Source organism: Haemaphysalis longicornis, unplaced genomic scaffold, assembly GCF_048455015.1.
Source record: "Haemaphysalis longicornis isolate Haplotype H1 unplaced genomic scaffold, Haemaphysalis longicornis Haplotype H1 scaffold_2, whole genome shotgun sequence".
In the NCBI taxonomy this organism is placed as follows: Eukaryota; Metazoa; Arthropoda; class Arachnida; order Ixodida; family Ixodidae; genus Haemaphysalis; species Haemaphysalis longicornis.
The window spans coordinates 225,695,065-225,720,534 of NW_027526295.1; the positions used below are offsets into that span (position 1 = coordinate 225,695,065).

The 25,470-nt window shown below is 50.4% G+C and overlaps 1 protein-coding gene across 1 annotated transcript; it reads right to left on the bottom strand.

The window, feature by feature from the left end:
* Positions 1-73: 73 nt before the first annotated feature.
* Positions 74-23,194, bottom strand: LOC144170034 (apolipoprotein D-like). The gene is made up of 5 exons (XM_077699529.1): positions 23,026-23,194; positions 19,129-19,265; positions 17,038-17,123; positions 14,811-14,903; positions 74-223 (listed from the first exon to the last, which is right to left on the bottom strand). The coding sequence occupies exons 1-5, from the start codon at positions 23,143-23,145 to the stop codon at positions 99-101; spliced, it is 561 nt and encodes a 186-aa protein (XP_077555655.1). The 5' UTR covers positions 23,146-23,194; the 3' UTR covers positions 74-98.
* Between the last annotated feature and the right edge of the window lie 2,276 nt (positions 23,195-25,470).

A 25,470-nucleotide genomic window follows, 5' to 3' on the forward strand; every position in this document is an offset into this window, starting at 1 on the left:
AATGGCTGTGCTGTCACTTTATTTGAATGCCTGCAAGCTGCTGCGGAACTTCTGTTTGCGAAGGTCTTCTTCGGGGTTGCGCGTGCGCGAAGTGGCGGCTACTTGCACGGAGTCTTGGTGAATAGGTTTGCTGGGATGCCGGTCCACTGCTGGACGTAGCCGCGCAGGTTGGCGAGGTAGGGCTCTGTGACACTGTGGTTCCGGCACAGGATCCAGGCGTACACTGGCGGTGGAAAGAGGGGCCAGTGCAATGTTAGCACTTGCAACTGCAGCAAAAAAATAAGTAAAAGGTCCGCGTAATCTTTTAGGGCGCTTGTTACTTATTTTGCTGTGTGAAATTCGGGGAGCAATTTTGAGATTCGGGTGCATAGTTCCATTATGAAAGGAGGGTGGGGGCACAAAGATGTAGTGTTTTAAGTTTGCATGGTTTTTTATTTGTTGCTAACTATGGAGTTTGCAGTGTGTCTATGTGAGCGTCAGTAGAAAAGGGGTCAAGTTCAAGCTCTCACTGAAGGATGATTGGCCTGAAATGCCCTTAATTTAATCTGCAAAAATCCTGAAGGAAGGTTGGATACACTGAACTCGGGCAGTAACCTGATTGGTTAGATACACTGAACTCGGGCAGTAACCTGATGCTGCCATTAAGTTTTCGTTGTGTGCATGCAAAATTCTCCAGGTTTTAGTTGTTAAAAAAGCATCTTGGATTAGCTCTCATTTTCTGTCTCGCTGGTCGGTAGGTGCAGAGGTGACAGGCTGCAACTGCAGTGATGGGAAGGATAACATTCACAAGGGGGCAGGTGTGGGGTGGTGCTGTCAGAATTGCAAAAAAACCATCGGCACCCTTCTCATTTTATTTGTAATTGCCGCAGACGCCAGATTGAGCACACCAGAACAGTGTCGATCGTAGCGTGCTGAATGCTTATTTAAAATGCGCCAGGGGTTTGTTCCAGCACACTGCCAAATATGATAGATGCTTATTGTTCTACTTTCAGAAATGGTTCACTAGGAAAATGGCGGATTTAGAATGACATCTCAGTATGCGTTTCACGAGAACTGGAAAATACGATGTTTTATCCAGAAAACGCGTTATCGAAATGGTTTCAGAAAGGAACAAAAAAAACTTGTTTGGTGAGAAACTTTTGTTATCCAGTAGCCTTGAAATAGGTAGCAAACAGGAGGGAATGCAAGCTTCGCACTGGGAAAAGTGTGGCAGAAGTCGTGCAACTTTCACGCTCTCAGGAGGTCACTTAAGCCACTGGCCATGGCGTCACAGCAACGGCGGCAAAAGGATGGATAGACCTGCAATGGTTAACAGGCCCAGACGACAGGAAAGCAAGTAAAGGTGGAGGATGCGGCGAGTGAACCCAAAAATATGAAAGGAAACTGTTTCCAGCTCCAGCAGACGTGACATCAGAGCCTCTGAAGCTTTTCTTTCCTCCTTGGCAGCTAATTTGACCCTTGAGGGTAGCTTGAGGGCATGGAGGCTTGAGGACATCTTGAGGAAAAATCGCGCTACCTAAAGCGGGATTCACCAAATTTGTTGATTCACACGACGGAGGAGGAGGTGCGCGGAGGCGGACGGATATGTGACGCCAACAGCACGTGACCAGATTATCCGGCTTGGCGGCGCATCCACACGTGCGGAGGTACGCGGAGTGACTAGCAGACGACAGCGTGGAGGAAGCGAGGGGATTCTCGGCGAGGCACCGTGCGGGACGGGGTTTTTTTAGATGCGACGCTGAGAGCATCTCTTGTCGGCGGCCCTGTCCTTCCTGCGTGCGTCCGTCGTCGGCGTCCGCACTCTCCTCCGCTCACCCCCTCTCCTCTCCGATAGCGAACACTCTCTCGCGAGGGGCATTGGATTGGATTGGATTAAAGTAAATTGTGTTGGATTGTGTTGCGTCATAGCCGTGGCAGACGCACTGGCGCCGGCGCGTGCCCAGGTGAGAGCGAACACTCTCTCTCAACATCTGCGGGTGTGCGGCCCAGCGCGCTCTCACTCCGCCGGTGGGCGGTGCTGCGCATGTGCAGTACTCTCTCTCTCTCTGCGGTCTCCTCTCCTTCGGGCGCGCTGCGCATACCGGTGTGCCGCTCTCCGGCGGCCTTTCGGTCAACGGTTGCTCTCCGCTTGCGCTTGAACCCCCCTCAGCGTCGCATCACACCAGGGTTCCCGCGAGGGGAGGTGGGCGTAATCTTTACCCTTGCTCTCGTTCGCCCATAACGCCCCCAGACGCCAAGGCGCGCTTTTCCCTGTTTTCCCGACAACAGCACCTGCAGTAATAGCGATATGCCAAGCGGCGCCCGCACCTGTCACTTCACCACGTGTCGACCATACCAACGTTACTAGCTTATTCTAGTAACGTTGGACCATACCACGTCGAAAAAGCCGCCCTATGTGCCAAAATCAGGTTCCATTCCCCGCAAAGGGCCTGCCGCCGTCGAGCGAAAACGTGCGGAGGCATTTTCTTTCCCGGAACATCCGCGGGCGATCCCCACCGAGGGGCGGAGCCTAAAACCGGTCACGTGGGCGGGTCCCGCGGGCCAGAAACACAGGACCCGCTTACCCGAGACACGGCCGGGCTGGAGGAGCGGCGGGCGCGCACTTTCATACGGCCTGCGCTTCGGGTATAGTTCCCACCTTTGACCGCCGCTAGTTCGTGCCGCTGCGGACCAACCCTCGCCGGTTGACCTACAGCACGCGCGGGGTAGGTAGAGTGGCGGCGCGCGCGCACTTGCCACTGCTCTAGCCCTGCCGTGGCTACACGCGATACCTGTCCGTGTAAATTTACATGTGCGTCATTAAAATAGGCGACTCCTCCCCCTTCTGAATTTTCGGTCTAATAGGGTCAAACAGCCTAACATTATCACTCGGAAGCGGCTAATCAAAAAATTGAAAGAAACATTTTAACTCGGGGCACATGAAGAAAAATGTGCGAGGCCTTCATATCTTATCAGCGACTGTATTATATGAAAATGGTGAGACAGGCAAATAAACACGGCACTTTCCGTGACTGAAATATCATTTCTTATTTTTTATTTTTCCTTTCGGATGATGTCTTGGTTTGCACACGCACAGGACACGACCAGTGACGCGAATGATTTCCCGTCGAGGGAGATAGGGTTATCGCTTAGCTAAACGTGATTCTGCTATTCACGCTCCGGTCGGGCTGAGCGGCCCGCCGGCAGCGAAGCGCACTGTCAAAAACACACAGCTGCTCTGCGAGAGGCGATGCGTCGACTAACAGAAAGGCGGGTTGGAAGGGCAGAGGGTTGGTTCGAAGCGCCCCCACTGTAAAGAATCTGCTGTATTGGTTCCTTCTTGGGTGCGCAGGCCGTATGAAAGTGCGCGCTCGCCGCTGCTCCAGTCCGGCCGTGCCCGAGAACTAACAGGTGGTCGCAAGAGCGCAAGAGGGCGTGGCAGTTCTCCGTTGTCTAGGATCCTTACTGTTTTCAACTCCAGTCGGGAGTGGCGGGTGGGTTGCCGTCGCTTTGACTGCATACATGCTTTTATTGTGAAAGAATATTGGCCTAGTCCAGCGAGTTTGCCGTGCGTGAGAGTTTGACCTTGAAGATTCCACATGACTCGCCGCCCCTCGAGTCCCGCCTCCGTGAGGGCGGGACCTGCGCGGTCCCAGGGCGCAAGCGGCAAGCTGCGTCGGACCATCCTGCAGACGTTTCTCGGTTTGGTAATGAGTACGAGCGCCCAAAGCTGCAGGCGGCAGGCAGAAACGAGTGAATTAAGAATGGGAACTTCGGCGAGCTAAGCGTCGGGAGAGGGATACAGACGGATGATGTACGGCGACGTGATTTAGAGGCGGAAATGGACGCCTCGCCTTCTACTTTAACGGCGGCTTCCGAAACTGTGTGCCCACAGTACATAATTCGGTTCCACTAACTATCGTTCGTTTGGCAGACTGCCTCGGCTGCTTTCGCTTGCATAACCGACCTTGCCGAGCTAAGCCGCAGATCCGTTGCGTGCATGCTGCATTTCTCCCCCGACGAATATAGAAGAGCCGTTAAAAAAATTATTTCGGCTTGTGAAACCGTATGAGGAAGCACATGTCCTGCAAGTTGGGTTTAAATGTAGTATAAAGGGTTGATTTGGGGCGTCACAGGACGAAAAATGGGCGAGACGAGGAGCAAACAACTTCAGAGTCGTGGCTTGGTCATTTTCGCCTGTACTTTCCTTGTCGTTTGCTATAGATGGTATTCACTGAAAAGTTTAGCTGTCAATTTTTTCGCTTGCAACACTGGAAATAGCCACGGACGTGGCGCGGCTTGTGCCACTGCGCCCGCCCACCGCTGAAAAAAAAAAAAAAAAAAAAACGGCGTGAGTCGTCTGCTTTGTTTCAACCCGATTCTCAACGTTGGTGTCAAGAGAGATGTTACTAATCGCACTCACATTGGAGTCGAGGCATTACTTTGCGTTCGGTGGGCTAGAGTTTGGAACGTCCAACACACATCATGTGCTTAGCACGGACAAGTACCGCCATCCCGCACCCGACGTAACCAGTGAATACAATAACCTGGCAATGCAATACGCCTCGAGCGCGGCCTGTAGGGGCGCCACTGAAATCCCCCTAGCGGCCCGTTTCGAAAGCAGGCACGGGAGTCCCCGGCCCGCTCCCCCCTGTCGCCGTTGCTTTTGGGGCTAGTTCAAGACAGCGATTTATCGTTTGTCCGCGTTCGAAATACCGAATAACGTGGGGCAGGCACTCTGTTTGCAAGCGTGGCATGTTCGCGAGAGTATAAACGTTTATGACGCGATCTTAGTGAGATCTATATGAGCGCCGGGCGTGTGTCACAGTCCGGCGTCCCGAAGCCAGCATTTGCATGCAGCTGATTGCAATTCCGCTGCCCTGAAATTTAGTGACAGTGTCTCCGTAAGCAGTGTTTCCTCCGATGGTCATGTTGCGGCCATACACACTATGATGTAAATCGACTTTGTGCACTTACAAAATCTAGCGGAGCACTCATACCTGACAGCACGCAAGTTACGCTTGCCAATATCACATATCAGATATTGATCAGTACCATGAACAAGCCAATGCGGCATAAATTTCACAAACATTGTACCAAAGAAGTACGACGGATAATGCAAAATTACACTCCGGAGTCAGCACACGACGACAAATTTAATGCTGGGTCGTCTTGTCCCGAGGTGAGCGCTCCCAAAGATTCATCTGTTACATTTATCCTCCACGAGAAGCGCGAAGATGGGCTTATAGAGTAATCCGCGTCCGTGACCAAACTCTTATTCGAAACATCGTCGTAAGAGTCATGACACAGGGAGACTGCAGCATCTAGCATAAACCGAAATCAGAGGCCCTTATCAGATACGACACTCTTCCAACGAGCCCGTGTATACGAGATTTTGGCGCACGTTAAGGCTCTCCAGGTGGTCAAAATTAATCCGGAGCCCTCCATTACGGCGTGCCTCATCGTCTCCGTTGCGTCGGCGCGTTAAACCCTGCAATCAATCAATCAACTCTTCCAACGACACCTCGTATCGCTTGTGAACTGCCTATCCTGTATTCTTCAAAAAATGAGTCCGCCGAGTGACCAGCCGTTTTTCAAGGCTAAAAACAAACGAAAAGTGAACACGCATCTTGTGTGTGCGATTACTAAAACGTTCATTCGTTGATTCCGCTCCGCATTTGTAAACAACGATAGTTAAGCGTCCTCCTCCTCACACCCGCCCCCCCCCCCATGTCTAGCGAAATATCAGTGCATTTCGCATCTAGTTGGTCTGGTGAATACTACCTTGCTCGAACAAACGTCTTTAGCATTTCAGAAGCTGCACTCGTTTTTTTTTTTTTTTCATTCCCGCACGACCATTCTATTTATTCCTTACTTGCAGACCATTCATTTTCCCGTGGTTTTAACATATACCTTGGTTCTTACTATAAGGCATGAGTGGGCACATATCTGACAATGCACAGCCTTTGAGTCTACTTAACATTTTCGCGTGGCTTATATTCCCATAAAAGGCACAAGTTTTTGTCAGCTATTGGGTTATCACGTCCCCGAAACATATTTTTCTACGACGTACATATTCGAAGCAAAGCCGCATTTGTTGTCTGCGCTGCAAAACGAACCAACCACTTACAGTGCCAATATCAGGTCTAAGCGAGGCGACAATAAATAGAATTCACTTGTGCTGACGTGTTCGAAGGTGACAGCGGTGATATGCTGCTGCCATCGCCGACGCCCGCAAGAGCGGCCAAGAAGCGCGCAGAACCGCCTCCCCGGGTAGCTCTTGTTGGCGTTAGAGCGCTCTACCAAGACGCAGCTGTTTTTTTAGGTGCCCTAAACGTGCAGTTAGCTTACAGACGTCACCATAACAAGTTGTTTAGAGCGCGGAAAGGCAAAGAGAAGCGAAAGAGAACCAGAACACTGCATGACCACCTATCAGCCACGCAGCGCTAATCCCGCAAACGCCGCGGAGAAGCGGCGGCAGGCGGCGCAGCGATCGCGAATCTCGAGGCGTATAACGCCTCGAGCGCGGCCTGTAGGGGCGCCACTGAAATCCCCCTAGCGGCCCGTTTCGAAAGCAGGCACGGGAGTCCCCGGCCCGCTCCCCCCTGTCGCCGTTGCTTTTGGGGCTAGTTCAAGACAGCGATTTATCGTTTGTCCGCGTTCGAAATACCGAATAACGTGGGGCAGGCACTCTGTTTGCAAGCGTGGCATGTTCGCGAGAGTATAAACGTTTATGACGCGATCTTAGTGAGATCTATATGAGCGCCGGGCGTGTGTCACAGTCCGGCGTCCCGAAGCCAGCATTTGCATGCAGCTGATTGCAATTCCGCTGCCCTGAAATTTAGTGACAGTGTCTCCGTAAGCAGTGTTTCCTCCGATGGTCATGTTGCGGCCATACACACTATGATGTAAATCGACTTTGTGCACTTACAAAATCTAGCGGAGCACTCATACCTGACAGCACGCAAGTTACGCTTGCCAATATCACATATCAGATATTGATCAGTACCATGAACAAGCCAATGCGGCATAAATTTCACAAACATTGTACCAAAGAAGTACGACGGATAATGCAAAATTACACTCCGGAGTCAGCACACGACGACAAATTTAATGCTGGGTCGTCTTGTCCCGAGGTGAGCGCTCCCAAAGATTCATCTGTTACATTTATCCTCCACGAGAAGCGCGAAGATGGGCTTATAGAGTAATCCGCGTCCGTGACCAAACTCTTATTCGAAACATCGTCGTAAGAGTCATGACACAGGGAGACTGCAGCATCTAGCATAAACCGAAATCAGAGGCCCTTATCAGATACGACACTCTTCCAACGAGCCCGTGTATACGAGATTTTGGCGCACGTTAAGGCTCTCCAGGTGGTCAAAATTAATCCGGAGCCCTCCATTACGGCGTGCCTCATCGTCTCCGTTGCGTCGGCGCGTTAAACCCTGCAATCAATCAATCAACTCTTCCAACGACACCTCGTATCGCTTGTGAACTGCCTATCCTGTATTCTTCAAAAAATGAGTCCGCCGAGTGACCAGCCGTTTTTCAAGGCTAAAAACAAACGAAAAGTGAACACGCATCTTGTGTGTGCGATTACTAAAACGTTCATTCGTTGATTCCGCTCCGCATTTGTAAACAACGATAGTTAAGCGTCCTCCTCCTCACACCCGCCCCCCCCCCCCCCCATGTCTAGCGAAATATCAGTGCATTTCGCATCTAGTTGGTCTGGTGAATACTACCTTGCTCGAACAAACGTCTTTAGCATTTCAGAAGCTGCACTCGTTTTTTTTTTTTTTTTCATTCCCGCACGACCATTCTATTTATTCCTTACTTGCAGACCATTCATTTTCCCGTGGTTTTAACATATACCTTGGTTCTTACTATAAGGCATGAGTGGGCACATATCTGACAATGCACAGCCTTTGAGTCTACTTAACATTTTCGCGTGGCTTATATTCCCATAAAAGGCACAAGTTTTTGTCAGCTATTGGGTTATCACGTCCCCGAAACATATTTTTCTACGACGTACATATTCGAAGCAAAGCCGCATTTGTTGTCTGCGCTGCAAAACGAACCAACCACTTACAGTGCCAATATCAGGTCTAAGCGAGGCGACAATAAATAGAATTCACTTGTGCTGACGTGTTCGAAGGTGACAGCGGTGATATGCTGCTGCCATCGCCGACGCCCGCAAGAGCGGCCAAGAAGCGCGCAGAACCGCCTCCCCGGGTAGCTCTTGTTGGCGTTAGAGCGCTCTACCAAGACGCAGCTGTTTTTTTAGGTGCCCTAAACGTGCAGTTAGCTTACAGACGTCACCATAACAAGTTGTTTAGAGCGCGGAAAGGCAAAGAGAAGCGAAAGAGAACCAGAACACTGCATGACCACCTATCAGCCACGCAGCGCTAATCCCGCAAACGCCGCGGAGAAGCGGCGGCAGGCGGCGCAGCGATCGCGAATCTCGAGGCGTTATCAGTGAATACAATACAATGACCCGTCGTCTGCTAGGCGCGCCGATAGACCAGCTGAGCGCGCGCTGTCGCGTCCACGGCATATGAATCGTGTTGCTGTTCCAAGCCAAGGGGGTCGTTTCGGTGTCAGAACGCTCCCCGAAATTTATGCATGCAGAGAGAGAGAGAGAGAGAGAACGTCTATTGAAACAACAGGGACGGGGTAGGGGAGAAAAAGTTAACTGTGGGTGGCCGCGTGCCGCGGCTGCCATCCTCTCCAGAGAAATCAGGGCCTACTGGCCTTCGAGCTGGCAGCTCTGTAGCGCGCGCTCCCACTGCTCAAGGGTAGGGGATCTGGGTGGTGGAGGGTTGGTCTTTCTCTCTCTCTCATTTTCTCGCTTGCGTATACCCCCCCCCCCCCCCCCCCCCCTTAGAAATATATTTCTGACTACACCAATGGCTGACGTCGTCGGAATTCCGGAAGCCTTTCAGCTCTTCTGCCACATTAGGGGCGCGAAGTCCCTTAGGGGAGCGGGCTGCCGGCGTCTCATATGTCGTCGTATCGTCATGTGGTCACGGTACTAAAACGCCGGGACACTCGTTTTCCCGGGACGCGTACTAAAAGAACACACGGGGAAACTCGCTTTCCAACGCCTCGCGCTAGGACGTTTCATCTCCGTGGGCAAAAACGCGTACTAAAAGAACACACCCAGACACTCGGTTTTCGTTCGCACTTGCTTGCTTGCTTCTATTTCGCTTCAAACTCGCTTTAACTTTAAACTTTCCAGTTCTCCGTTTCGAATCTCACTTCTCCGTCTTCGTAATTGGGATGTCGCGTATATCAACGCGTGTGTCAAGAGAGAGGCTTACAATGTTTGAATAAGCTTATACACTGCATGCTTAGCCCCCTCCTCCGGGGGTTTCACGTTAGTGGAGATGGCCCGGTTTTTGAGGTGCACAGCACTTCAGGTTCCCGCCTTGTCGTCGTAGCTCGTTCGCTCTCACGCTGTCTAGCCACCGCCGCAATCAGGCAGCGCAGCTAAAGTTCACTTTAGCGCAGCGACCCGCGGTAGCGACGTAACGGACCCGTAACGGACCTATGCAGAGGCTTCGAAAAACAGTCGGTTTATATAGTCGTAACCGTTCGAAACTCCAGAATTTCTGGCTCTTGTCACACATCTACCCGTTTTCTTTTTGTTGTTGTTGGCTCATTCATTCGTCACACTGCAGGGAATATTTATTTCGTTCCGCTTTTTTTGTACTTCACAAAGCCGACTCCTAGGACATTACGATACTTTTTTTTTTTTTGCGGTCGAGCAACTAGCAAAAAAAAAAATTCGTGGGAGCTTTCCAAGAAAGTGAAGGTGAAAGCCTACGTGGACCTTGCGTTGACCTGCTGTTGAACTTGGTGTTGAATTCTTTGCGGCCACACCCGTCATTACTTGACCAGCCCCTTGGACAACACTATGGTCGCTCAAAGCTCGTTCTGGCGCTCACGGCGGTGGAACCCTTGGCCACAGCTTCCAAAGAAAGCAGCCTGGACTAAGGGTGCTTGGAAAAAAAATCCCCCCACCTCCCCGAAGGGGATCGTGCGGAAATGCGAATGCATTGGGTGCACCGATGAGTGCGGTGCGAGTAATTATTATTAATGGCGTACTTAATGAAGAGAGACGAGAGTGTGAGTCCTCCAACCGATGATGACGTTGAAGCAACTGCAGTGACGTCACCGCCAGCGGGAGGTGTAATGCTCAGGTTGCATTGTGTTACACTTCGTGCTTGCGGTATCGTTGCCGCGAGGGATTCGACTTCACCGACTTCCATCGCTATCAAGGCGCCAGGCGCGCGCTCCACTGCATTATATAGATTCCGAGCGCAGCGAGCGGAGATAGGGTACGCGGAGAGGAGAGAGAGCCCGCCGAGCTCCGCGATGCGAGCGCCCTCACACGCCCGAGCGCGCTCCTCCTCTCCACTCACTCTCCGCTACTCCGCCCGAGCGCCGCGGGTCCGCCGCGCCGAGACGACGACGACGACGACGAAGGCAGAACTACGAGGCGCGCGCTCACGTGCGCTCGCGCTGGAGGAATGCAGGCGCACGCCGACGGAGCACGACAACCCCCGACTAAGAAATGCATTCGCATTTAAAATAAAGTTTATTTTCTTCCTTCACTGACCATCCAAGCCCGGCTCCTCTGACCCTCCTCCCGAACTGCTGTTTCTCTATCCTGGCGTGCGACCTCCGGCTCACGCTCCCTGGCTCCCGCAGCTCTGGACCATCTATTTTCTGAACCTCATAGCGTGCGTGCTTCAAACATGGCTACTAAAGGCTTTCGCCTTTAAAAAAAGCGGCGCAACGTGATTCGTTTTTGTTGGCACATTGATTCTGACTTTTGAAGTAATCGTGTGCCCGAAGTGTGATAACCAAGAGGCAGACGCGCTATTTAAGGCCGTGCATTTTTTTTTTACCCAGGATTTCTGCTTGCCAACATGCAGACCTGATTTTGGGAAAATAGTTTTTGTTGCTAATAAATGCTAACCCACGCACAAGAATATCCACAGCCTTGAACGGGCACAATATTCTGACTTAGTCTAAAGAAAATTATGAACCATTCCACTCAGCGAGAGCTGGATGACCAGCGGAGCTCGTCAGCACACGACGTAGAGGTGGCACAAAACTTAGGTATAAATTAGCCGTGGTTGAGCGCGGTTAAACCAACTTTGTCGAACGACAGCTCGGTTTTCGCGCCGAGAGCGCGCAGTGAACGCGCACACAACTGCACGTACGTACCGCGAGTCAAAACACGGACGCTGCTCGACGGCCCAGGCCTGTAGCCAGCGCCTCCTTGTATCATTTTCTGATGGTGCGCGCCCTTACGCTTTGCCCCTATCCCCTCACTGCAATTTCTAGTTTCCTTGGAGCGAACGAACGATTATACGCTTTCACTGCTCAACCGCACGAAGTGCTGGCTTGACCTTGGCTGAGATTGAAGGTCAGATTGACGCTACGAGAAACGACTCGCTTTCTGGGTTTGACGTGGAGTATTAAGCTTCGCTTTAAAAATGGGAGAGGGGGATTGAAATCACCTTGACTTGACGTTCAAACGCTAGCTCGCAGTTCAGAAGACAGAAAAGGTTAACTGGAAGCGCGGGACCGAAAACAGAAATGTGCCAGCTAACCTGACCTTTGAAACGGCAGTGGTCTATGCTTCTCTGTAGTTTGCACGGCTGGGCTAGAGCGGCGGCGCGCGCTGTGTTGCACAGACGCGCTCACGCCGCCGCTCTAGCCCGGCCGTGATGTTTGGTACTATTTTCCCCCGGAATTTCTGGGGTGCGCGTTTTAAATGCAGAGCATTTCTTTAACTCACATGTAGCGTCCGCCGTGCGTCCGCAACAGCTCAGCGCGCAGGTGCGCCTCTCCCCCACTCTTCCTCTCCCGCATCACGCTACCCTCCTCGCTCTCAACAACAGGTCCGCACCCCTCCCCCTACACTATATAAAAAAAATAATACTTATCGGCGCCTGGTTTCGATCCCACGACCCTGCGGGCGGAACGCAAGGTACAGGGTGCTCTACCCACTGCGCCACAAAGCCGACACAGATTCAAAGGCTACGAACGCGCCTTATATCCTTGACTCATTCAAATTACGTCAAGAAGCTGCTGATACAACGCATTCACTACCTGTGGGCGGAACGCGAGGTACATGGTGCTCTTCCCACTGCGCCACAAAACCGACACAGAATCAAAGGCTACGAACGCGCCTTATATCCTTGACTCATTCAAACTACGTCAAGAAGCTGCTGATACAACGCATTCACTACCACTAACTCCCCAAACACTAACGTTAACGCAATACACCCACCCCTTATGCGACGCATTTACTCGAGTCCCCCTCGCGGGGAGATGGGCCCAATTTTTTTTCTCTTTCGTGTTTCCTTGGCAAACTACCACGCAACATTTTGGGGGGTCAGCCTACATTGGTTTAGGTTTTACTTAACGTCACTAATAAATGTCTTATTTAGTGACGCTAGTTTTACCGCCTCAGACATCGTGAAGAGGTTCCCTTCGTTTTGCGACGCCTCCGCTGAATGGGCTTTCCAGCACTGCCATCCGAAACAGACGTCCGCCGGGCCGAGAAGAAAGCTCCTGAAAATTTCCCGCGCTGTTTCTAGCCCCTGCAGAGCTCCCTGTGTCAATCAACCCCGCACCTTCCGGTTCTCCCGACCCTCTTCCTCCAGAGTGGGAATTTTAGCGAGCGCCGCGGTGCTAGACGCGCGCAAATTTAAATAGTGCGTGGAAGCTACAGGAGCGTTCTTGTCGCGCCGCCAGGCGACCGTTCCGGTTGGGAGCACTGCAAAGCCCACTCAGCTTACGTTCAGTGCAGACATGTCGGATGCAATCGTTTCGCGATGTCACAAAACCTGAAACAAACGATGATCAACATTAACGTAGTCTACTAGAATAGGCAAGTAGTCCACAATATTGTTGCGTGGTAAGCTGCCGCAACTGCGTGGAGACAATTAAATTCAGAGAAGATTTTGTAAAATCCACAGGAGACTTCGCGAAATTAATTTTTGTCTAAAGTGTGGACTTGCGAAAGACTGGGAACTTTTGAGTTATTTGTGTACTTATTTTTGGTTATCAGATGGTTATATTGCGGGATTTTTTTTTCTTATGAATATCGAATTATGTCTTGCACTACAGGAGGTCCTAGCTTTACCACAATAAGGCAGCATATTCTTGTGTTGCAAAATATGTAGACGTAGATATTGCAGCGTATGAATCAAAATAGTGGGTGTTAATGTTTACAAGCAGGAATCTTTAAAAGTAATAACAATCAAGGTAACAATGTGGCGTCGCCAGTGCGCATGCCCTTCAATTGCATGCCCGGTAAGCGCATCTCGCATATCAGGCACCTAGCTGATTACTACAGAGATCAGATTTAATTTGCCAACGATAATTATTCACGTGTACATCGCATTGTTTTCTAGTTGCTCAATCTAAAAAAAAAACTTGATCTTCTAAGCGCAAACAAATCAGCTTTAGGGAAGTAAGTGGCAAACAAGCGGAACGAAATAAATATCCCCTGCGACGAATAGAGTGCTGTCCCGTCGCAGACGAACAACAGGCACGTTTCGTACGGCGAAATTCACGCGGCACAGGACACTGAAGAAATTTGATTGATTGATTGATTGATTGAGGGGTTTAACGCGCCGACGCAACGCAGGCGATGAGGCGCGCCGTAGTGGAGGGCTCCAGATTAATTTTGACCACCTGGGGATCTTTAACGTGCGCCGAAATCTCGTACACACGGGCGTTTTTGCTTTTCGCCTCCATTAGAAAAGCGGCCGCCGCGGCCGGGAATCGAACCCGCGACCTCGTGCTCAGCAGCGCAACGCCTTAGCCACTGAGCCACCGCGGCGGGTCACTGAAGAAATTTACCCAGAGCCGAAATTGAGCTGCATTTCTGCGCCACTTTGTCTCAGGGCAGAGCCAGATCCAGAGAAAAAGGGTCCAGCGGCCCCCGAAAGTAGCACCTGCGCTGCGTGCCGTTCCCCTTTCCCCTCCTCGCCATGTTCTATGGCAATGGGTCCGCGAGGGAATTTCAGTGGTCCGCGAAGCCCTTTCCGAAACCCTTCCTCCGATTTTTTTCGCCTGTTTGCCAAACCTCGGTATGCAAGACAGGTGGCTTCCCTGCATGACTTGCCGCGTAGGTCATGTTTTTAAGGTCGGCTTTTTTGCATAACACACCAGCTATGCCGAAAAGTCAGATACACAAACGGCTGCATATAGGTTTGGTGACTTAGCTGCAAGAGCAAATTTCCTGACATTATATCACGCATCAGCATAAGAGTCAGACACAGAAGGCGGGCGTTGAGTAAGTGTGTGGGCGACTTTAGCCTAAAGTGCAAATTGTTTGGCATTTCAGCACGATTCAACATCGTTTATCGTGGGTTTTGCCGGCAGGAAAGGGGTCCCCGGCATACTCAAGGTTGAGAACCGCCATTCTATGGTATCCACCGCACATGCGTTCCAAAAGCCCTGTGTACGTGTCCTCCGCTATACCTGGTTTCGCCATGCTTCTGACTGCGGCGGGTTCCACTGAATTGAATGCAATTAGGCGAGAATGCTACTGGAGGTCACACTGTGGGACGCTGATTGGTGTTATCTGCCTTCGAATCTCTTCTTGTTGACAGCGACAAATGACACGTTCACGTGCCTTTCTCCCCCCATGATGTTCCTCCCTTCATTCGGCGCAAACATATTACTTCGCTAAGACCACATTGTACTACCACCATTCAAACCGTGCACACACTATAGGCATTATGTTGTGTGTAATACGTTGCAGCTTACAGACTGTATAACAGAGGAGCAACTGCACGTACTTGTGTGAAGCCAGAGGGAGCGGCGGCAGCGGTACACGATGGCGCACTTTTCGTAGTCCGTGTAGAGGACCCAGAAAGGGCGCTGCTCGGGATCTGAAACCAGATTAGGGCAGCAGGCAGTACTTCGCCTCACTCCCACGGGCACAAATCTGCTGGCATCCTCGGACGGCTCTGAACGGAAGGACGGAAGCAGGCGGCGAGTTACGAGAACACCTCCTCTAGACTGAAGAAGCGAGCAATTGATTGATTGATTCAAGCCTTTATTGGAGGAAAGGGGAGGCCCGGAGGCCGTGCATGGGGGAATGGGAAGTGAAGGGAAGGGGGTAGCAAAAGGTCTTCGTCGCACAATTGAACGTCCCTTCTTTGAGCACTCATTTTGCGTCCATGATGTTAAGGCTTTTCGCAGGATGGGTAGTCACCCCCAGGCTACACTAATCTCGCAAGGCCACTGTGTATGCCATAATTGCCTAGTGCTTGCAGAAAACCGATTTCGTGATTTGGAGGGTGCAGAGTGTCCGTGTCTGGAGGGACGTGACGGAGCAAGTCCTGTCTTTGGAGCGCGAAATGGCTGCACACCCACGTGAGGTGGTGAAGGTCAGATGATACGTTCTCTTGGTAATAAGGGCAATACGGGGGTGGTTGCCCATTCGGATGGTACAATTTCCTCGTAACAGAGGGCGTGTAGGCACTGTTGGCGATGCTTTTATTGATGAATATCTCGGCAACCCTTGGTATTTGAAGGCTCTGTGGCAGATATCCTTTAGGAGTTTGACGTAATAGGGTAATCTTGCGTTGAACACGCCTAGCATCCAGTTCCAGGCGCGGGTTCATGCAAGGCACGACGGCAGAAGGGGAGGGAGGTAATGAAGCGCTCTCCCTGGCAGCATCGTGTGCTGCTTGGTTCCCCGACTGCAAATCCGTGTGACCTGGTGCCCACGCCACGCGTATCGTAACACCATTTCGCGAAAGATGTTGAAGGGATAGCGTAATGATGTTGGCTATAGGGTGGTCTGAATATGGTTTCCGGAGTTCTTGCATGACGTCATGGGAATCGGTCAATATGCGTGCCATTTGAGGTGTATTCGCAGAGTACGTTAAATGGTCCAGTACGGCCAGTACGCCCCGTAGCTCCGCTTCAAGGGGTGAACAGGTGTTCAGCTCGAGCCCTGCAGCGCCATCCAGGTGTGGTGCCTCTGGAGATCTCGAGGAACGTCGTTAGGCTTAACTTATCCAGCAGATGACGTCATAAGCGCGGGAAATTCGGCAGAGACACGCAATCCTCTCGGACGAGCTGCTGTACGTGCGTCGTGTACTGCGCAGGAAGCACTGATCTCCGTTTTCTTGTTTTTGACAATTCAATTTTTGTTTATTAGTATTTAAATGCAAATGGTGCTTGTTTTACAGTCTCATATTTGTCGATAGCAATGTATACTGCATGGCGGGGGGAGGGGGGGGGGGTTGAAACGCGCAACCATGTACACGTCATCCGGGAATGTTTGACGTCTTAACGTTGATTGAAAAGTACCGTTCCTCTGTCCCTATTTGCTTGCGCCATCCCCGTAAGCAGTTGCTTCATTGCCAACAGCAGCACATGAACCTGCACACGCACAAATGTGGCGATTTCGGTTCGCGCGAATACTAGGGCGATTAGTGGGTATTAGCGATGTCTTATGAAGGTACATTGTTTTTAAATGCGAGGCATTTCCTTGTGCCTGTGCGCGAGTGCGTAAAGGTCCGACCTTCACACGGTGCGTTCGATATTGCGTGGCTGGTGTGGTGGCGTGCATGATGGAAGCTGCAAAAAATGCATTCCGACAAAGTACTGCGAGCAATACCGCTTTTGTGTTCGGAAATTTTGTTCGTGACCATGCATACCTAACCTTATAAATGTGCCGGCGTCTGCCAAAGAAGGATAAATTGCAAGACATTCGGTGCATACATTCAGTCAACACATATGGCCTGTTTAACCCGGAGAACGCCGCCATTCATAACCGAGCTGCTCCTATGAAGCGCCAAACCTCAAATTATAAAATTGGTACAAAATTCGCGGTTGCGATAATTTATCACGGCGAAAATTTAACGGACAGGACTCCGAGGGGCGCAAGTAGCCAGCCGCATTGCACATGGTTGCGGCAAGGCGGCAGTGTGCGCCTGTCCCCACCGCGCGAGGACGCTTGCAAGATCGCTTAAAATGCTCTTATTTGGGTAATCGTGTATACATACTTACTTCTGGCGTAGAACTTCATGGACATCTTGGCAGGCTCCGTTTGGTTGAGAATCGTAAGCTCGCCCAGAACGCGATTTGTATGTCCACTGCGTTAGACGCAAACACTTTAGCATATGTTCAACGCTCAAAATATCTAATGAATTTGCCCAGCGTGCTCTAAGATTGTTTGCATACATATGCACTTGTGTTATCATAGAAAATTAGCAGCTGTGGCTATTTACTACCGGTCCACGTGAGCAAGAATAACGAGGTCGATTATCACTGCATCCGCGCAAAGAATGTTGTTTTTTCAGCTATCACAATTAAGATCACCGCGGGATGATCGTTTGATAGCAGTGCTCATAATACGATGACTGACGCCGTTTAAAATTCATCCTGTCCTTCGCTCACCATGGTTAGTCTCACTTCTACTGCCGCCATGTAACAGTATGATTGAGAAACGAGCAGACCACACGCTACTTCTAGCAGCCTTAACCTAGAATAGGAAATTGGTTATGTTTTTTCTATTATTTGTTGTGATATTTCGTATCATAAAATTTTCCGTGCACCGTACTGACGTATGCAAAGTTACCGCGTCACGACAGTTCGAACTTCACTGCACCTTCCAAAAGCTAAGATGGTACAAGATAGTCCCTTCTAAGCATGGAAGGGGTTGTCATGGCACGTAAACTATACAAGAATACAAAGAAGAAGATTGTCAAAGATTACAGAGTCGTCATTGGCATTTTTCTGCACATAAAGCGCGCCTGGTTTGGCCGCCTGCAAAGCGTGCACCACCATGCACTTGCGTGTGCTGCAAGGAAGCAATAAAGCGAAACATACATCATACGCAAAGCACGACACTTTACCGGCGTATAACTTCTTCACAGAAAACTTTGCGTGTGGGCACGAACGCAATTTTTATGTTTAAGAAACGACAAGCTCTTACTATTCCGGCTAGTTTGCAAGTGGCGGCGTGATGTGTGTGGTTTTTGTAATCTGCTAGCTCTACCAATGCGGTGCTTCTCCATAGGCTTATTGAGCCCATGGGGTCGTAAGCTTCAATATTCCTCAGTAAAGGTACGTACCTGGAGGATCAACAAACATCAGCGTAAAATTTGCTACTTCATTTTTGGTGCTACCTAGAGATGCAAGTTTTCATAAAATTTTCAGGGGCGTGAAAAAAAGAAACAGTTTCTTTCACGTTTTTTTTTTTCGGATAATTTAAAATATTGAAAAAAATCTATTCTGCACAGATCTATAAAAAATTGATATACTTCTTAATGCGGAAGGCTTAGATGTCTCATCAAACGCGAAAAGTGACCGTAGTTGCAGGCGACTACACGAATTAAACCAAAGAACTGCCGCTGGACAAAAGAAAATAAGTAAACAAAATAGAACCTTATTTGGGTTCGATTGGGATTTGAACCTGGCTCGCCAGTAGCCGCAGTCAAGTGTGGTAACTACAGCACTAACCCTGTACCGTGCCGGGTTGGAACAAGCATTATCCCGATGCGTGCCGCATGACAGGTCAACGTGACGGCACCGCAAACACGATGCAGCAGTGAAGAAGTATTCGATAATCGCCGGATATCACCTTATGATCACTTAAAAGACCAAAGTGCCCGATGAATTTTTCCGTTTACACTGGAAAGAATATAAGTCCCAGCTGAGCTTAGGCTGTCAAAATCTGCGCGCGATTTAACGTCAAATCATTGATTTCAGAAAACGTTTCCCTCACTGCAGATTGGTCGCATCACAATGAATTTTCCCAGAGAAGCTTTGTTTTTCTTTTTCAATGTTACCCGGGTTAAAAAAAAAAACGAGAAAAAAAAAACAAGAAAAAAAAAACGAGAAAATAAGACCTGTTTCCTTTTTTCTAGTGCTTTTTTTTTCCAACCGCTCACGTGTCTAGTGTTACTGCCCTGGTTATTTTGGGGGCCAGGCTTTCGAGGAATGATCGGCTACGCAAATACAACAGCAGTTATCCTTACACAAGGATTAAGAGTGAAGCGCTTTCTTTTTGCCCAGTAGTGATAACGCGACCCAGTTGAATGCCTATACTCCCAGAATAGAATCGCGCGAATTAACGCTTTAGAAACGCCGGCTCACCTGGGTAGCACCGCGCTGTTGACGGCGGAGAACTTTCCCTGGCCGTCGTAGTAGTACTCGACGCGGACGCAGTGTAACCGCTGGTTGTTCCCACGCCTGGCAAAAGTGCGCTCCGTCTCGAACCACTTCCCCGAAAACTGCGCACACGAGTGCGCAGAGCGCTGGTATTAGAACGTCGTTTAGCTGCACAAAAACGACAAACTGAGTGTGGGTCAGCTGTGGTCGTGAAATTTTGCTGCCGCTTGCTTTATACTTGTGTGGACAGAGAAAGTTGCAGGGGCGTTGCGGCACAGTTGGTGTATTTATTCCCGAAGTCGAAAGCTTGATGCGCGTCAGTCTGGCCAAGTTCAGATCCACGAGAGGATCTAGCTTATGTGAATGGATACCCTCTGAAACCATGAACGACGCCAAGTTACTCTGGTGTGACTGGTGTCTTAAAAGGCGTGAGTCAAAGCTTCGATTACGTAGCGGGGGAGGGTAAGCTGTCGCTCTAATACCCTCGTGTTAATTATTCGAGTTTGCACATATTTATTTTTCACTTGTGCAAGTCCAATTCATGCTTCTGCATTTTAATGGACTTTTGGGGGGCTAGCACGGACTGGAACTTTTGTTCTTTGAGTCATGCATGTTTGAAGCGGTTACTCCCAATCGCATTCGAAATGCTAATGCGTGATCTTACGCGAGCGCACGAACGAACGATCACTTCCGCCTAGAATTTCATCCATCTTTCTTCCCGTCACTTAAAAACAATGGAATGCGAAGTATCAGATTAACTCACAAACGTCATGTCTTAGTTTAGGAGCGCATGGCAGTGACACGTCTTTCGTTTTGCTATCCTTCCGTATAGGTAGCACAAATCAGTTTTTCGAAGACCTATGGTCGCGCTATGGATCCCGTAGGGTCCCGCACTGCTGAGGCCGAGTAATTTGCTCCCGCCAGAATTGTTTAATGTGTTCAATATTGACGAAGCTACCGCATGTCAAACTATCAGAGGAGCGCCCATCTCTACCCTTCTCTCCCGCGTTTGTAGCGCTGTGGAAGGTAGCCCTCTGGTTCAGGACGGTGACAGGCCTGACGTCACAGTGCTTAGAACATCCTGCTGACGTCAGTGGCGTGGCCGGAGGGGGGGGGGGGGAGGGGGGGTGGAATGGCTGACCGGGCTTAAGCCCTCCCCCTCCCCCACCTCGAAATTTTTCCGGTCGCCGCCGTGCTCCTTGTTATGCGTGGTACGACGCTTGTAAACAAAGGCGCATATAATTGGAACGTATCGCTGTTAGAAACATTCTCGCCTCAATGCCTGTCCTATGCCTGGGCGCTTACATAGAACGAAGCGCCCCAGTCAGGATGATGGCGGAGGAGTGCAGCCCGCAAAGCGCTGGCCCCCTCTGGTAACAGCCCCCAAAACGATGGCCCCCTCGGATAAGGCGCGGGACGCTAAACGCGTGCGTTGCTTTTTTGTGTGGTTCCTTATTATTCGCCCAAATACCATGCCTTCCCCGATACTCAAATGCGTGGCGACATGCCGCAACGCGGAGAATATATTTGGCCGGTTGGGTCGTTCTCCACCGGAAAAGCGAGGAGGAAAACCGCGCGCGACTTCTACTCAGCAGAGAAGATCGACTCGCCACGGCATGGCGGGGGAAGCAAGGAAGGCGGGGGAAGTCGTCTGCAGTAAAAAGAGGAACTTCCGGCTACTGATGGGTGAAAACTCATACGAGGAAGGCCTGAAAGGGAATCGACGGTCTTTGTGTGCGCAGAACCACGTGCAAGCGGCGGAGGCAGAAACTCAAGTCCTGCAAGGTGAGTTAGGTGGCCGAAGAAATTTAGCGATGGGTCTACGTAGAGCCACTAATCTAGTGGCTCTAGGTCTACGTATCCGGCAGTTGGATGAAGGCCGCGCGCGGGGAGCGGGCCTTTGTGCGCACTGTTCCTCGCGTCACCCCTTCATCCCCGCTGTCTAGCGCGAAGGGTGTCCTTTGAGTGGGTACTTGTATGGCCCCAGTTTGCGCGCACGGCGTGTCCCTTTCTGAAAGGTGTGGCAGACAGAGTCACTTTCTCCTCCGCGATTAGACGGATTTGTTTGGCGGTATTTATCCCTAACGCACGAAAGGGGAATCGACAAAACGGCTCCGCTGTGGCTCACCGAGCCAGTTCCAGACTTGATCCTAAAACCTGAAGTACCTGAAGACACGGCGGTCACCAGCCCTGCCACAGGTAGACGTCGGTCGAGAAAGTATAAGGACCCGATGGCCATCTTCGTCCATTTCGTCCACGGCCGCTTTTGTAGCGTAATCTACACTGGCCGAGGTTGAGCAGTTTCGCGTGTGCCGTGAAGGGTCGTTCTGCGCAAGCGCGAGGAACATTGGATTATATTGGATTGAATTGGATTGGCTCGGATTAAAGTGGATTGTGTTGGATTGTGTTGCGTCATAGCCGCGGCAGACGCACTCGTGCCGGCGCGTGTCCAGGTGTGCGCCTCAATTTCGGAGTAGCCAAGTCTGACGCTGCACCGGAGCCGCTTGATAGCAGTTTCGCGTGGCTCGTGAAGAGCAGTGCTGAGCATGCGCCAGGAGCAGTGACTGGACTGGACTGGATTGGACTGGATTGCTGAACCTTAGCTCTTGCTACGTATATCGTGGCATAGCAGAGCTAAGCCACTACTAATTTTTTTTTTTGGACTGCGGCCGACGAGGCCAGTGTATGTGGAGGGGTATTGGTCACAACGGCAATATGCCTCAAGGACAGACGCGCCCTAGGCTTTTAAGGAAGCTCATGCTCGAGGCGCCAACACACAAACGGGCCCTCGAATTTTAAGTCGTTTTCTTTAACTGATTCGTCCTTGCATGATCACTGATCTTTTGTGACGATAGAGGTTACAATCTACCTAATCAGTGTAGATCATTTCGGAATTATCTGACATTTAAATAGTCATTGCCTAATATTTAAACGAGGTCATAGTAATTTAGTAAGCGCCTGCGAGACAGAAAATTTGCATTTCGAGTTACTTCTTCAAGGCCATGCATATTGGGTTGGATAAACATAAGCGCTCAATCAGCTACAGTCGCCAATACTATTACAGGGGTGGATCACAATTCAACCCGATCGCACTTCCCCTGTCTCAGAATGCAATTAGTATGTACTTTGAGTACTTTTGCTTACTTTGCGTACTTATACTCACTTGATGAGTACCGTTTTCGTCATAGTTGGCAGCGTTAGACCTTAATTAAAACATGTTAGGCTTAACGTTCTATATTTAACTTTAGCGATAGGAATTCGCCTTACGACGTTCCCAGTAACGACATAATCATTGCACGTCGATCTGTGGGTATCAGTAGGCTACATTAAACATCAGTGTGACGTTAGGCCTAACACCTGGACGTCACATGCCCGTGTCGCCTCCTGCCTCTGCTGCGCATCAACCTTTGTACAAGCGAGTTATAAACGAGGAAATATAGGGGCTTCACGAAACAGGCTTCACGAAAGCACTATTAACGTACTTTTGCTTCACGCAGAAGTACGATAATAGTGCTTTCGCACCAAGAATATCCGGCCAGGGTGGTTCAGTGGCCAAGGTGTTATGCTGCTGAGCCCGAGGACGAACATTCAATTTCCGCCAGCGGCAAATTTTTTCATGTACGGGTAAAGCAAACATGCTTAGTGTTCGAAATTTCGCCGCATGTTATAAAGGGCCCCAGATGGTCGGAATTAACAGCGCTCCACCACGGCGTGCCTCATCGCCCAGGCGCAGCTTCGGCACGTAAATTCGAGTTCGAACTTCTTTAAGAAGTAATGAAAACAAAAACGCTTCATTCTTTTTCTCTGGAATTGGACCTCAAATGAGCCGAACAAACGGAAATCGAAGAGAAATATAACACTTGCAATCAGGATTTCACTTGCCTTGTTCGGGTCCAGCTTTTCCTGTACCTTGACCGCCGGGCACGCACCAATGTTGATTACTTGACCGAATACCGATGATGCGGCCACGAATAAGGTAGTTAGCAGCGACCGCAGCAACATTATTCACCTTTCGTTTTCGTCGTGCCCCACGAAGCGCACGTGTGACCACTCTGTGGAAGTCCGCGGGAGCAGAACGCGCTGCGAGCGAGTGGGGACGCCGCCCGTCATGCTCTCAGATTTCCAGGAACTGCGCTTCATCGTTCCTGGCCAAGTGGGACGCGTACTTTCCCGCCCTACAGCCGCCGTTACAGGCCGATGAACTGAACGGGTGCGTTTCATTCGGTGTTTTTTTTTTCTTTTTTTCGGGCAATACAAAGAACAAAACTTGCAGACGCGACGTATCTCCTCTCCAGCAACTACGATCGAACTGCAGGCCTCCGTGACTGCCAGTCAGATGCGTTAACCGCTACAGACAAAAGACATATTCGTTTGTCTTTGCTACGCGACAAGCGTGTCCACCGGTCTGCAAGCTCGCGGACACGGCGTATGGCTAGAGTAGGTTACTAAATTACGCAAATTGCAAGTAACCTGGGTGACTCAGTGTATCAAAATTGCCAACCATTCATTTTGATCACTAGCTGCTCGTAGGCGCTTCGGGTAGAGAAATGTTGACATCGGAAATAAGCTCGCACAGAGTGTGCGTATGGATCACAGTTTCTGCCAGCCTGAGTACATACAGTCAAACCTCGTTATATCGAACAGTGCGCGAACCGTGAAATAGTTCGATATAACCGAAATTCGATATATAAAATTTGATCAAAAACGCGTCAAAATGCAGCGCGATTCAATCACTAAAAAGGCAACGACAAGAATGACTACTCACATGAAGCGTTAAAGTGAACTATTTATTCCCAAGGGAAAAAAACTGCAGCAGCGTTGACGGTTTCTTCGAGTTGACGGCATGTCGTACCACAGCCTGCTCCATGGTTTCCAAAGAGTCCACGAACGCGAGACCACTACCTTCCATTCCGCCGAAGTAGCGGCGTAAAAGTTCCACAGCAGCCACAGCTTCGCCCGCAGTTGGGAGCGCAGCGGGGTCCTCGGTGGTCGAAGGGCCAGGTTCGCCATCCACCGCCTCTGAAGTCAGCTCGCAGGTGACCTCCGCGGATATTTCCACGTCGGTTAGGCTGACTCGGCTGAGCCTGAGTCAGCCTCAGAACGGAGTCCGCCAACTGCGTATGCCGCCTAGCCTGAATGGCGCTACCGGCGCCTGAGGCATGCGTTTGAGCCGCAAACGCCTGCTGCGCCACCGCTATTCTCCCCTGCGTTGCGGGAAAGCCTGCCGCCTGTCTCCGGAGCGCGTGCTTTCGGCCGGCGCTGAGTTCGATATATCCATTTCTTAACCGACCGAGTTCGATACAGAAAATTAAAAATGCATGTAATTCTTTTAAAAAACTGACAATGGTTCGATATAAGCAATAATTCGATATACCCGTGTTCGATATAACGAGGTTCGACTGTATTGCCACAGCAGAGGGACGCGCTTCCGGAGAACAGAGCTCGGTTTAATGGCGAGGCTGCGCACAGAACAGCGGGGCCAGCAACGGAATAACCTCTTCCTCCAAGAACGCTTCGGATCGCTCGGTTATGCTAAAGCCCCTTCATCGGCCGATGAAAGGACTTTAGGTTATATGCTAGCGGCCTTTTCAACTGTTCGCGCGTGCCCCTACAGGGTATACTTGGTGTTTGTAGTGTGGCAATGTTCATAGTGTTACTGCTCGGTCCTAAAAAAAAAAATTATAACCCTTCCCTCCGGAAACAGAGCTGCACGCGAAGCTTGACCCATGTGAAGACGAAAACATCTGAATCGAAACACAATGACCGCAAAACCAAACCAAAGATAATTTGAAAAGACAATAACCGAAATGAAAACGGAAAACCATCGATCGATCAAAACAAAACCTTTTCCTTTCCCGCTTTGCCCGAACGCTAATGTATACATTTGTCGGGAACCGCGGGGTCGCAGCGCAGCCCAAGAGAAAGAGTATACCAGCGTGGCAGGCTTTCGGAATCGAACTGCCCGTACCGTGCTGACGCACTAAGCACTCCCAGCTCGTTTCTTTATTCTTCTCGTCTTTCATATCCGACGCCAAGGCGCCAGCTAAGAGCGCCGACCAAAGGGCGCTACACATTATTGTATACAATTGGCATACGACGCAATTTTAGATCATTCTTCTGCGATTATCGGGAACGTTTATGTTATGCAATGGCATCCTTTTTTTTTTTTTTCCAAGATGGCGGGTGGTGTGTGTACATTCCACAAACGTGCTCCGAAGTTCCGCCGCCGTCCTCCCCGAACCTTTTTTGCGTTCATCGTGTTATGCTCGCTAGTGCTCGCCGTCAATGCGCGCTATACGAATGACCAGAAGCCCCGCTCTACGCTTG